This window comes from Takifugu flavidus, chromosome 13 (assembly GCF_003711565.1).
Source record: "Takifugu flavidus isolate HTHZ2018 chromosome 13, ASM371156v2, whole genome shotgun sequence".
Lineage (NCBI taxonomy): Eukaryota > Metazoa > Chordata > Actinopteri > Tetraodontiformes > Tetraodontidae > Takifugu > Takifugu flavidus.
In genome coordinates this window covers 12,619,559-12,633,211 of record NC_079532.1, presented here as the reverse complement: position 1 = coordinate 12,633,211, position 13,653 = coordinate 12,619,559, and the positions used below count along the sequence as shown (strand labels likewise).

The 13,653-nt window shown below is 45.7% G+C and overlaps 2 protein-coding genes across 6 annotated transcripts in view; both read left to right on the top strand.

Annotated features, from left to right (window-relative positions):
- fam107b (family with sequence similarity 107 member B) overlaps positions 1–11,651 on the top strand; it is a 141,727-nt gene extending 130,076 nt beyond the window's left edge. For 3 of the 5 annotated variants that reach the window (XM_057051828.1, XM_057051829.1, XM_057051830.1), the window contains exons 2-4: positions 7,746–7,917; positions 9,990–10,146; positions 10,267–11,651. In XM_057051828.1, the coding sequence (XP_056907808.1) occupies positions 7,790–7,917; positions 9,990–10,146; positions 10,267–10,386 (405 nt within the window). In that variant the 5' untranslated portion in view covers positions 7,746–7,789 and the 3' untranslated portion in view covers positions 10,387–11,651. Of the gene's footprint in view, positions 1–6,783; positions 6,951–7,745; positions 7,918–9,989; positions 10,147–10,266 lie in introns of those variants that run through there. The other 2 variants (XM_057051827.1, XM_057051826.1) reach the window with 2 other exon arrangements.
- Positions 11,652–11,990: 339 nt separating this feature from the next.
- LOC130536142 (glycine cleavage system H protein, mitochondrial-like) lies at positions 11,991–13,651 on the top strand. The gene is made up of 5 exons (XM_057051825.1): positions 11,991–12,168; positions 12,301–12,383; positions 12,475–12,538; positions 12,800–12,931; positions 13,178–13,651. The coding sequence occupies exons 1-5, from the start codon at positions 12,018–12,020 to the stop codon at positions 13,273–13,275; spliced, it is 528 nt and encodes a 175-aa protein (XP_056907805.1). The 5' UTR covers positions 11,991–12,017; the 3' UTR covers positions 13,276–13,651.
- Positions 13,652–13,653: the final 2 nt, after the last annotated feature.

The following is a 13,653-nucleotide window of genomic DNA, read 5'->3' as shown; positions in this document are numbered from 1 at the left end:
TCAGAGTCCCATTGATTATTTTTTTTCTTGCTGTTATGCAGGAGCCTCATTCGCAATAATGCACCATTACTGTGCAGACCACTATATAGAGGATCGCATACACGCGTGTACACGTGTGCAGCTTCCTCCTGGCAGTTTGTTAGGTTGACGTGCAGAGACATAGTCTGTCTGAGTTGCCTGAATTAAATTAAATTCTTTCTCTGGCAGTATCAAGATATATGATCCTTCATCCTATATACACAGGGACATATGGCCACAGAAAAGCAGTCTGAGTTTTACGGCCTCCGTGAGGTCTCATCAGAAAAGGAATCCACTTGATTTCCTGCTTTCCCGCTAATAAACGTGCACACACCGGGAGTGTATTTTGTGTAACAGGCATAAATCAGTCAAGTCTAATACCTGGTTATTTCACAATACCTGTTCATTTGTGTGCATTTGTGTGTCCGTGCTTGTGTGCACGCACACATAGTTGCTCCAACATTATGCGCGTGTGTGCGGCTAACTTAAGGTTGCCCAAGGTAACGGTTGTTTGTGGGCTTTTCTCTCCCAGCATGTAAACAAAAGAGAGGCTCCTGAATCCTCCCCGGTGTGCCCCGCCGCCAATGAGAAGAGAGATCTCATGTGGTCTCAGCCAGCGGATTGCCAGGAGGGGCGTGATTGGGCTCTGCGGGGGGAAAACACAGCAGTAAAGCACAAAGCTTTGATTCCCAAACTGGAACGGACAGCCCAGCCATAACAAAGACTCCTCATTTATGGCCCAGTATTACCTCACACCTCCCAGTCAGACAAAACCATGCGGCTTTTTTAACTGTGGCGGCTTCTTTAAAAAAACCTTTACATCAGAGAGTGGGCGCCACGTGAAACGCGCATCTGTAATTTAACTTCACGGGGTAATAAACGTCCTGTGCATGTGTTGCTCGGCTGTTTGAATCCACCTGTTCCCACCCAGGCTGTACGTACAGGACCATGTGTCCCCACCAGCTGTGGAAGAGCTTTACTCCAGCCTTTTGTTGTGACTGACAGGTGCCACCCCTCTCTCCGCTTATATTCAGGACATATGTTCCCAGTTTGGTATAAGTCCGCGCTTGGCGCCACATCCAAGTGCTTGTATCACTCAAACATGGTCACAGTATGGAATAGACTCCCCTTGCTTTGTGTGTGTGTGTGTGTGTGTGTGTGTGTTGCGTACAGTGGTTTTTGCACGCCTCTGTCCTGGCTGCGTGTTTGTTTTATGGGGGTCAGTCCATGTCATGCAAAGATTTGACTTTCTGTCAGCAGCTGAGCTGTTTGCTCAAAAAAAGGAGCGATAAGATACCAAGAACACATTTAAAAACTGAGATACTTGCAGACACTGAGCTTCTCAGAGTCCCATTGATTATTTTTTTTCTTGCTGTTATGCAGGAGCCTCATTCGCAATAATGCACCATTACTGTGCAGACCACTATATAGAGGATCGCATACACGCGTGTACACGTGTGCAGCTTCCTCCTGGCAGTTTGTTAGGTTGACGTGCAGAGACATAGTCTGTCTGAGTTGCCTGAATTAAATTAAATTCTTTCTCTGGCAGTATCAAGATATATGATCCTTCATCCTATATACACAGGGACATATGGCCACAGAATAGCAGTCTGAGTTTTACGGCCTCCGTGAGGTCTCATCAGAAAAGGAATCCACTTGATTTCCTGCTTTCCCGCTAATAAACGTGCACACACCGGGAGTGTATTTTGTGTAACAGGCATAAATCAGTCAAGTCTAATACCTGGTTATTTCACAATACCTGTTCATTTGTGTGCATTTGTGTGTCCGTGCTTGTGTGCACGCACACATAGTTGCTCCAACATTATGCGCGTGTGTGCGGCTAACTTAAGGTTGCCCAAGGTAACGGTTGTTTGTGGGCTTTTCTCTCCCAGCATGTAAACAAAAGAGAGGCTCCTGAATCCTCCCCGGTGTGCCCCGCCGCCAATGAGAAGAGAGATCTCATGTGGTCTCAGCCAGCGGATTGCCAGGAGGGGCGTGATTGGGCTCTGCGGGGGGAAAACACAGCAGTAAAGCACAAAGCTTTGATTCCCAAACTGGAACGGACAGCCCAGCCATAACAAAGACTCCTCATTTATGGCCCAGTATTACCTCACACTTCCCAGTCAGACAAAACCATGCGGCTTTTTTAACTGTGGCGGCTTCTTTAAAAAAACCTTTACATCAGAGAGTGGGCGCCACGTGAAGCACGCATCTGTAATTTAACTTCACGGGGTAATAAACGTTCTGTGCATGTGTTGCTCGGCTGTTTGAATCCACCTGTTCCCACCCAGGCTGTACGTACAGGACCATGTGTCCCCACCAGCTGTGGAAGAGCTTTACTCCAGCCTTTTGTTGTGACTGACAGGTGCCACCCCTCTCTCCGCTTATATTCAGGACATATGTTCCCAGTTTGGTATAAGTCCGCGCTTGGCGCCACATCCAAGTGCTTGTATCACTCAAACATGGTCACAGTATGGAATAGACACCCCTTGCTTTGTGTGTGTGTGTGTGTGTGTGTGTGTGTGTGTTGTGTTCACAAGGTCATAATAACTTTGCAGGTTCATCACATTCCCACAGGGTGACTCAAAATCACGCCTCTGCTTTCCATTCATTCTGTAAATCTGCCTCCGTCCGGGCTCCAAACGGGTTTCAACAGGACCGCTGACGGGCTGAGACACAACTTTAGTGAGGACCGAACGCGCGCCGTCCGTGTTAAGTTGTTGCCTGTTCCTAAACAAGCCTGTGGTCTACTTTCTGGGGAGATTTGAACACCCGCTGTGCTTGTGAGAACTGGGGATAGAAAGGATTACTGAGATGATTGATTTGGAATGGAATGCAGCTGATTTTTGTGATCTATTATTCCTGGCTGTTGCATGTGGTGATTAATTTGGGGATGGGGGGGGGGGTACGTGATGGTGACAGTCGACAGAGCCACCCAGTGCACATTTAATGCCGTCAGGATTGGTAAAAACATCACCTCAATCTTCACATTGTGTTCTGGGTGTTAAGTTTTGTGGGCGTTTCCACGCAGGCGCTTTGCTTTTTGGACCCTAAACCCCAGAGAGTTGCTTCCCACACCCCCTCGTCTCCCTGGTGATACTGTCATATTGTGCTGCTGGCGGGATGGATGCTTTCCAAGGTCAGTCCTGAAGAGGCCCCCAGAATTCCCAGCTTCACTGCCTCGGTTGCTTCAGAGCCCCACACTAAGACAGGAAGTAGAAGACAACCCCCAAACTCTGTTCGGTAATCTGAGGAAACTGCCGATTACGTAAAGGTTGTTGCCGCCCACGTGATCAACGGTCAGGACTAACACTTTCTTGCGCTAGGTGATGCATGTGTTTTGAAAGTGCGCCCACGTGCACATGCGTACGTCACCCAACCGTCAGCGACTTGTGGAAGTGACGGATGCTTGTAAATGTACGTGTACTCGGATATACGGGAAATGAGCTCAGTCAGCTCAGCCCCCAACTTCCTGCTTCTCCATCACTTTCTCCATCACTTTCTCTCTCTCTTTCTCACACACACACACACCCCTTGTCACCCCTCACCCCCTCCCACAGCTGCCAGTTAAAAGCTCATCTATCTGTGTGGTTTAATTAGCCCCCCCCCCCCCCACTGATGGCTGAATGGCCGCTTCATTAAGAAAAAGACCAGGGAACTCGTGTTCGGATCTGCCTGAGGTTGTGGCGTCACCAGAGGGGAGAAAAGGGTGTGTGACAGAGAGAGGGGGAAAGCAGGCTGTGGGGGTTGCTTTTGGGATATTGATGATGCAATTTCCCCTGAGGGGTGGACCTCCCATCTGTGAGCAGAACAGACAGAATCTGGCCAAAAATGGGGAGTCTGAAACACAAAATATGAGGGAGGGAGAAAATGCTTAATTATAAGAACCGTCCACCCAGGATTTGGGGGGGTTTCTTGCTTCGTGTGAGTCCCGCTCTTCCTGGAAATAGAAACGCCATTTTTACAAGCATTTCTATCTGTGCAGAAAAGAAAAGAAGTATTTGGGAGTTTTCCAGCCATGCGCTCATATCCATTGACATTTGACAGACCAGCCCCACCCTGAGTGGAGTCTGGATACCCTTGTCATGACTGTATCATGGGGAGGGGGGGGGTCAGATGGTGAAGGAGGCTCCCAGCTGCTCTCCTTGTCTCAATTTCTATTGTATAAGTCAAGCAGGAAATAGGCCAGTATGGAATAATGACATCAAAATCATGTGTTATTTTTTAAAATTGGTTTTGTTGACCTTAATCCAAATATAATGTCCCAATACTCTTCTTCCGTCTGGAACTACGAACCTTTTTGCCAACTGTCCCGTCTTGTACAACATTATTCTCCTGGCAGTAAATTGAATCACTAATAATGGCCAATTTAGGGTCTTTTCTTAGCTCCCCTCATCACGGTTCTGTCCATTTCAACCCGTTTAGCCCTCTGAGACATGTCCAAATTGGCACAGGTTATGAGTGAGGAAGGGGGAAAGATTCTAGAAATGTCATGATGAGTTAGCAGGGCTAAGTAATCTCTGTATCGAGCTCAGGAGATTTGCGGTGTTAGCTTCTACTTTATTTTCCACTTGTCATGGTTGAAAACAGTGGCTGGAATTCTTGCATCACCCAAATGCCTCCTCGGCGAGGAATGTTTGAGGCCTTCAGGTGTTGCTGAGAGTTCGCCGTGGCACTTTTGAAAGCCCTGAGTCACAAGGTGAAGTGTGGATGAGGGCCGGTCTCCGTGGCAACGCGGCGGAAACGACAGTTGAGGGTGAAATTGAGGAAGAAATCTGTATGGTGAATGCAGACCTTTGTGCACGTTTGCTATAGCAGAGCTGACCGCAGTGATGCAATCACTTGGCACGGCCCGGCCTCTCTTCCTTCCAAGAAAAGTCGCCCTGTTTATCTGATGCAAACCGCCACTGTGCACTCCTCATCCTCATGCACGGTACTGCGTCTTTCTTTATCTCCTGTTTACGCTGAAAAAGCTGCCAAGCACCCGTTTCCTCTTTAGATCTGTACTGTAAACAAGACTCTGAACAGCTACGTGGCAGTTTTGGAGTCTCGTTTTTGTCATCGTGTGTTTTCTCATGATGAATAGTTCCGGTCAAAGACTTCCCGGTGAATCGGCGTCACCGGGAAGCTGGAGCAAAGCTGCCTTCATCTGCCTCAGTGTTTTTACTTTCCTTTTCTTTTACTCCAGCTTTTTTCCTCATCCCTTAATGTTTTGATGTAACGTTCCAAAATGAAGCCGTAATATTGGAAGTTTTAGCTCTTCCCAGGGTGTGGAGTCAGAAATTGCGGAGGTATTTTGGAAGCTGGTAATTGGCATGTGCGTGTGTGTGTGTTTGTCTGCGGTCTCTACTGCAGGGGTGTGTTTCCCAAACCAAGGAACAAACAGTTTTAATGGAATTCCTGGAACAGCAGGAGGTGTTGTCCCAAAAGCGGCGCACTAGTCCAAACTTGCAGGGTCCATAAATGTTTTGTTGGCCTGTTTTGCTCCATGTACTCACGGACTTTGTGTACATGCGTTAGCATGATAAAAGTGTCAGTTTACAGTTCTGATACTGTTCTTGTTCATTGAATGCAGCGTCTTCACTGACTTTGAAGAACGTCAACTGTTACACTTTAGAGCAGGGGAGTTGAAGGCCAGGCCTCGAGGACCAGCATCCAGCCCGGTGTTCTGACCTCCCAGATGGACAAGCTCCACCTGGGCTCCCACTTGTCCTGGTGAAAGCCTTTTTCTGCCCGGGAGCTCGGAACCCAGCTGGATTGCAGCCCTCAAGGTTTTGGTTTTCACCCCACTGCTTTAGAGAGTGAAACTTATTTACAGGATACATTTGAAGGTGTGTGTGTGTGTGTGTTTGCACTACAACATTCAATACTGGTTGCGGTGTAAACTCTTTCACAAGTAGTGCTGTCTTTTGAAGTCCGTGTCATTTCCTCTCTGCCCTAGAGCACGGAGGAAGTCGGAGCAGATGTGTTGCGCTAACGGACACTGCGAAAACGCTGCGGCTACATAAGTTCCTTTGCCCCCCCCGCCCCCCACTGTTGCCATCAATAGAAACAGTCTTTGATGTCCAGCGTTCACGCCGCCGCCGCAGCATTGTTGATAGACTGGCTCCTTCAAGAAAAATCCTTTATCCTTGCAGATCCAGACCTCTTCTAGTGAAGTTTAAAAGCAGCCACCAGCCAGTACTTTAGTATGGAAGAGTGTTCTGTGTGCATTGTGTCTGCTCTGAACCTGGAATCCTTTCGTTACGTAACTGTCATTGTTTTGTTTTTGAGGTTTGCGAGAGTCGCCCTCTAGTGGCGTCCTCGCATTACTACACCATCTTGTATGTTTACGTGACCATCACGTTTCCCCCGCCTGATAAATATGATTGGCCACCTCAGTTAGGTTGGAAGCAACCCACTTTAGTCTTTCTTCATTGTTTTTGTACCTCCTGCTCGTACACAGACGTTTCTAACACGCCCCTTAAAATGATGGAAACTCACGGACCTTTTAAGTACGTGACTGTGAACGTGAGTCATGCTGCAGGATCGTGAGTGAGTGATGCCACTCACCCATTTTATTGAGAGCAATTTATTTATTTATTATACGAGGGGTTGAGATAGATGAAGTTCCTTAAAGTAACAAGAAAGGACCATTCATTAATAAGTGATAGATGGAAGATGGAAATGGAAAGAGTAGGTGAGGGAGGGATGTGAGAGGACGAGAGACAGCGAGGGAGGGAGGAGTGGGATGGTGCATGCGTGAGAACGGCTATAAAAAGGCTTTGAAACCCGAGCAGCTCAGCTGTGCAGAGCAAAAGCACATCTGTGTGGGGCTCCAACACCAGCAGCACAAGCTCCTCACAGGCTTTTTGAACTGTAAAATCCATCCCACATCACAGCAGCAGAGATGGCAACGATGTTCAGATACCCCGTCTTTCCTCATCTGCAGGGTGAGCCAAACAAGCAGAGAATGATGTATTTAAAAAGAAGGAAACTACTCGGTTACTTTATTTTATCCTTCTGTGGTTTAATGTTTTTCCTTAAAGAAAGTTATTTTCTGTAGGTTTGGGCTCCATTGATTGTGTTGTGGTCATGGTGATTTCAACATGCTGCTGGCTTTTCTTTTAAATCCTGTTTCTCAGTGTAAATACAGGCGAGTTAAAGTGTTTCTAGTAAATTTACCACCTCACTGGTGTCGTTCTGTCCTGGTTGTTTCTGTCCAGCATCTATAATTCCACGCACGGGGTTTTTATTTTGACCATTGTCACAATTTCTAACTACTTTATGTTGCCGGGGGAAGAGTGATTGATCATGAGTGTGAGAAGAACTAAAATTGGCTTTAAATTATTTAGCCTGAAAGGGTCTAGAAGCCGTGACCTCTTCCCTGCTCTTCATCATTTTCCATCTGTGTTCGATAGAGGTACGAACTGTTCACTCAGTGGGGAACAGTTACGTAAATTGACTCGCTCCTTCCATGACTGTGAACAACGATCTAAAACGGCTTTTACTACAGCAGCAAGCAGATGTTCTCATCAGCTCTCATCTTTAAACAGAAATGAGATATATATATAAAAGTTGCCTTGAAATCTGCCCTGAAACTGGGGTAAAAAGTCCCTCAAATAGTGATGTTGGAAACTGTTTACCTCATCAAAGATGGGGGTTATGGTATCTCTGTAACTTGTGAGCCACTGTCATCCACTTAGACGGTCAAATCAAGGTCTGTGTTGTTTGTTCTGTTCCTATAGATCCGTGTGATCCTGCTCTGTCGCTGTCACCAGGGAGACGTGTCATGGCGGAGCCGGACTATCTGGAGGGGGACTGCGACGAGCTCATCAAACCCAAGAAACTAATCAACCCGGTCAAGAGCTCCCGAAACCATCAGGACCTCCACCGAGAGCTGCTCATGAACCAGAAGAGGTGAGAGGACCCCCAGAACGCATCTGTGCCGCATCAATCAGTGGCCAGGCTTGATGTTTCCAAATTAGTAGGATAAGCCTGCAGCAGCCCTGCATCTCTCTTCTGACTGCTCTGATAGTCTCCATGCAGCCGTCACTTCCCCAGTCCCATCCCACCTCCAGCAGCAATGTTATGTAAAGCCCTGCATATGAAACTTTTAATACAAACTCTTATATAAAGCAGCAACTGCATAAGCGTGTCAAATATTGCTTATGTCGTTACATCCTGTATTAAATTAATCCAGCGGGAGGCTGAAATGTCCTCTGGATGAGGATTTCAGACGCACCGCACGCCCATTTATGAGTGCAAAGGTGCGAACGCGCGCCTGGATGTGGATATTGGGCTTTTCTTCCTAAATGTTTGGATTCTGTCTCTCCAAACGGTGGCACTAGCTTTGTGCTGCGGCTATAAATAGCTGCGTAAACACATACGCACATGCTGTTGACAGCTGTTACATCACAGCAGCGATGCCTCATCTTAAACAGGTCAAACGTGCGTCCATGAACAGAGCAAGGCTCCTGTGGGCAGATTTAGGGGAGAAGAACTGTTGTTGCTGGAGGTTCCATTTCCCGATGCAGAACACTAAGCTTCTGTCTGTCTGGACTGGATTCCAGTAGATCTCAGGGGGGTTTGGGAGGATGAACGTGTTTTGACTGGATTCTGCTGCCCCGCTTGCCCTATAGAAAGCTGGCCTGCATGGTGGATTAGTCATGGTTAGGGGGGGGGGGGTGTTGGATAAATGGGTGGATGGATAGATGGATGTTGGGAGAAAAATGCGTTACGTAATGAAGATTACAAAACAGTGACTCGCCGTGGGCCTTTCTCTGCCGTTCCCACCTCGGCTGCAGCGGCCCCTCCTACACACAGCTCCATGGAAAACAGATGAGCAGACGGAGGCATCATGTATGGAATTTTCAGCGCGCTGGAGGGCGCGCACGTACGGGAGTCGGGGTCACGGATGCGAGGAGAGGTCAGCTATTACGCAATCGGCGACCGCAGTAAAAGGAGAGCGGCGCGAACCTTTTTATTGCCCGTTTTATACCTCCACAGCTTTTGGGGACTCGACCTTCCTCCCTCGTCCCTGACCCCCCCCTCCAGCACGTCTTTTTGCCTCTGTACTTTCTCAAGACCCCCGTGCCCGGCGGGAACACGGCGCTAAACTGCAGCGCTGACTGGTCAAAGCCGAGTTGGTTGGAAACGAACTCCCACTCCTCCTGGGAACATCACGGGCTCGCTTATGTAATCTCGATTTAATCAGGCATTTAATTAAAAGTGCGTGGTCGCTGATGTGCAGTGACTCAGGTTTCTTCTTTGAAGAACCTTCGCCGCCATTAGAGTCACACATTTTAGATAAAAATTAAAAAAGAAAAGAGGTTTTAGAAGCGAAGACAGAAACTTTAACTGCTGTGGTCTGCAGCACATTTTGTGCCTCCTGATCCTTTGGAGGCTTCAGGCTTTATTGGCGTTCATGCTGTGTGCAAAACAGCCCCCCAACCCATCTCTGTTCTTCTGTCTTAAGCACCCCCGACAGACCAGCCTTTTCCTCTCCACCCACCCTCCCCTCACAGTTTGGAAGGCTTTTTACTATTATGTAATAGATTTTTTTTCAATCGTTCACAAGACACTTTACTAAGATGTCCCTGTTTTTTATTTTTTTACTGTTGGCCACATACACTCAAGTTGTGTAACGCTCCGTCTGGTTTCCGAATAACATTACCTCAATGCTGCCGCCCTGCGCGGGACATCAGAGAGTTGAAGATCTGGGTCGAAATGTTTGTGCCTGTAGCTTTTAATCCTTTTTTCCCAAAATCTGCTTGGAATTACACTATTCATAGACATGCAACTGTGGAATATTTGTCTGGCTCAAAGTCAGAGCTCATCTGGAAAGACGAGTTATAATCCAGATGTAACACAGATATGAGGTCAGAGCAGAATGGGGTCGTGTTGGCGGCATTAGCGTCAGCTGCCAGGCAGCTTCTTTGATTAGCTGACTTTTCTGTTAAAGTGTTGTTGTGCCTTTTTATTCTGCACAGGGGCCTGGCTCCTCAGAATAAACCTGAGCTCCAGAAGGTTCTGGAGAAGAGAAAGCGGGAGCAGATACTCAAGGCTCAAAAGGAGGAGCAAGAGGCTCACAAGAAGAGGAGCGACCTGGAGATTGAGCTTATGAAAAGACAACAGAAACTCGAGCAGGTAATTAATTAGGAGGTATTCAGGTAGATGTTCATTTTATTGTATTTGATGGGAAAACTAAAGAAGGAGACAACAAAATGTATTTTGTGTTGCTGAAATTTGCCATATATGTTCCTGCAGCTGGAACTGGAGCAGCAGAAAAATGAGGAGGAGCAGGAGAACACCCCAGAGTTTGTGAAGATGAAGAGCAACCTGCGCAGGACCAAGCTGGAGACAGACGGGGAGGAAAGAACCACTTAAAAACCAGCAAGGGTGTCTGGGTCTGGCTGATTGTGCGTGTGATTGTGGGCACCAAGACGTCGTGGCGTGTCTGTACGAAAGAGCAAGAGAGAGAGTGTTTGGTGGTGACCTCAGCGTGGTCCGAGATAAACTTCCTGGCTTTTCCACCCATAGCTGTTCCTTCCTGCAGTGAGGAGAGAGACTTTACATTTTAAAGACTGCCCCTCTGCCTGCCTGCCAGGGACTGCCAGTACACACCTCTGCTCCTCACAACCATTCAGCGGCACACAGCACCCCCTGCAGGAGGGACTTGACACAGTCGCGTTACATTGCCTTTCAGTGAGCTTCCAGCGAGCTCTGATGGAGAAATAAGCAAACACATGCAGGAGTATTCATCCCCTCTGTTCTCACTCACCTCTCCACAGCAAGCTCTTGTGGTCCTTCACCTTTTTCAGTGTTGTTATTGTTGTTTACGTTGTTCTTATCTTTACAATCAAATAAGCAAAAGTGGACACTGGATAGACTCTTGAAGCTGTGTAATGTAAAAGCCAAACAAATGTGCTTTTGTTATTTATGTTGGTAGCTTTTAGCCCAGGGTATATGGGAGGACACTTTTAGCTATTCTGTATTCCAGTTTTACAGCATAGTTCATAAAGCCAGAACAGGACAAAGGGAGTGTATGGTTATGTTAAACAGTTGAGGGTTTTTTATTCTAAACATCTCCTTTCCTTATCTAATGCAATTTGGAGCAAGACTAAAACTTCCAAGCATGAGAGTGACCTTTTCTTCATACGTTCTGTTGTTTTGTATAAATAAAGGTGTTCCATAATAATTTCAAGTTTTGTTAGGTCATTAAGAATTAGTCTGACCCCTGTTAACTGGTTTTATGTGCTTTTTGTACAGGAAGGATCTGTAGAGTTCTGGACACATGTAGACAATTTTCAAAGGTGTTGGTATGTCTCCTGAGACAACAAAAAGCACCCTTTTAAATTTTAGTATTATTTGATTTGCTTCAAATGAAGCAATGGTGAATTAAATTGCTCAACTGTAAAACAATGTTACCAGCATGTTTAGCTGTTATTACTACTATTACATAATCACTTAATGTGAGCAATTGTGACAAAATCTGTGGTATGGTATTCAAATATCACAAATAATACTGTGGCGCTTAAAGTATGCCCCTTAAGAGATGGCAGTGGTTATTTTTATGGGAAGACGTTGATTTTGATGTCATAACCTTATGTTCTTCTCCAAAATCCTCTTTTAAATAAATCTAATTTAACATATTTGGCCTCCCTCTTGACTTTCTGTACTGCTTAAGTCTTTGTGAGTAGTTAACATAACATCAAATATTAAAATAAAATGGCACTTGGCAACTAGGAATTTTAGGAATAAGCCCCACAAATATGTTATAACTACAGTGTCAAAGAAAATACAATGCATCACACTTCGTGACTGCAAAATTCCACTTTTGTTGAACCATTGGGAAGGCTGGAACAAGTAAAACGTAATGTTTTTAGGTGTTCTAGTTATTGATTCGTTGAGACGGCGAATCTCTCATCTGTGCTCAATAGGGGGCAGTAACACAAGACTGGTTTCTCTAGAATCTACGAAGAAGAAGAAAAGAGTGTCGTCATCAATAAGCGACAAATATGGCCGCTTCCAGGTTACTTCGTTCCGTGTCTTCCAACTTTTATACAGTTTTACCTGTTCTTAAACGCTCGGCGTTGCTTTCTCCGTTGCGTTTGACATGTAACCCTCATTATCGGAGAACGATAGCTTCATCCAGCCGATTGAGTACAGGTATTAAAATGCTAATATATTTAAATGTGTGAGGTTATCTGACATATTCGATAGCTACAGGTTACCTTTAGCTAAAGAGAAGGACGCGGGCACTGACGGCGCTGTTTTCTGTATTTGTTGTGCTTCTCCAAGCCCTTAAATTTACAGAACATCACGAATGGATTCGAGTCGAGGACCAGGAAACTGGAACTGTCGGTATCACTCACTATGCCCAAGTACGTTTTGTGACACTGTGCACACGTCTGATGCGTGTATACGAAATCAAAGGGCTTATTTCTTCTATTTCTTCCCTGCCGTCGCTCTCAGGAAGCTCTGGGAGATGTAGTTTATTGTGGACTTCCAGAGATTGGAACGCAGCTATCTCAGCAAGGTAGGATGTCAGGTTTATAATATAATACATACTAGAAATTAAGCGCTGCCATAATGTCAAACTGTTGATCACATTGGGAGATAGATTCTACTTGTTAGATTGTAATTAGATCGATTGATGTGAAGCAACTTAATGTGCAACTAGTGTAAAGTAAGCTGCTACCTTATGGCTTATTTCACTCATGCTCCTTGGTAACTGAATATATATTTTCATTACATTAGGGGTTTTGCTTGTAGTAGTTATTTTATACATCATTTACAGATGAGTTTGGAGCTCTGGAAAGTGTAAAGGCAGCCAGTGAGCTCTATTCCCCGTTGACCGGGGAAGTTGTAGAGGTCAACACACTTCTGGCAGATAAGCCTGGCCTGGTCAACAAATCTTGCTACAAAGATGGTAAGGACACACAAACAAACACATCATCCTAAAATGATTACCTATTTCTACTGTCAGTTCTGCAAATATACACATAAAAAAAAAAAAAAATACATACCGGTATATTTTCCTAACTTGTTAGTATAATCGCAGGACTTGGCCTCCAAACCATTTTGGCATCACATGATAGATTAGATTTTGTCTTGGAATTTTGGCGGCGGTATTACAATGTGCTGAAGAACACTGATGTTAATATCTTCATCGCAGGTTGGCTGATGAAGATGACCATTGCCAACCCTGCAGAGCTGGATAGCTTAATGGATGAGGCAGCGTATGAGAGATACATCCGCTCTATTGAGAACTAAACCAACACCTCCCAGTATGTGTTACGCTTCCTCTTATTTCGGGTGACCACAGACTTAGAAATCCTGCCGGTGTTCTAACACCGGTTCCAGAGCTCCTCGAGGAGCCGAATTTCAGACTGCTGACCTGCCAGCATTATAGAGTTGTGCACGTTAGGAATCCTTCAGGTGAAGTGTCAACATGCGCTCACTAAACCTCATACAGAAGATACTGAGATCACAATGAGTAGAAGGCTAAAAACAAATTATGTCATCAGTAGGAGGTTGATTGAAGAAAGCACTTTTGTTTAAGTGGCATCATTAACATTGATCTAAATGCACTTTGACATTAATACTGTAGATATGGTATGTTACTTAAATAAAACAAAATTTCCTGAAACC

What these genes read in the sequence shown, in the direction of transcription:
- LOC130536142 (XM_057051825.1), top strand. Translation starts at nt 12,018, where the DNA reads ATGGCCGCTTCCAGGTTACTTCGTTCCGTGTCTTCCAACTTTTATACA. An exon ending in GTATCACTCACTATGCCCAA is followed by an intron (nt 12,384 to 12,474) that starts GTACGTTTTGTG and finishes CGTCGCTCTCAG; the next exon opens with GAAGCTCTGGGAGATGTAGT. An exon ending in AACGCAGCTATCTCAGCAAG is followed by an intron (nt 12,539 to 12,799) that starts GTAGGATGTCAG and finishes CATCATTTACAG; the next exon opens with ATGAGTTTGGAGCTCTGGAA.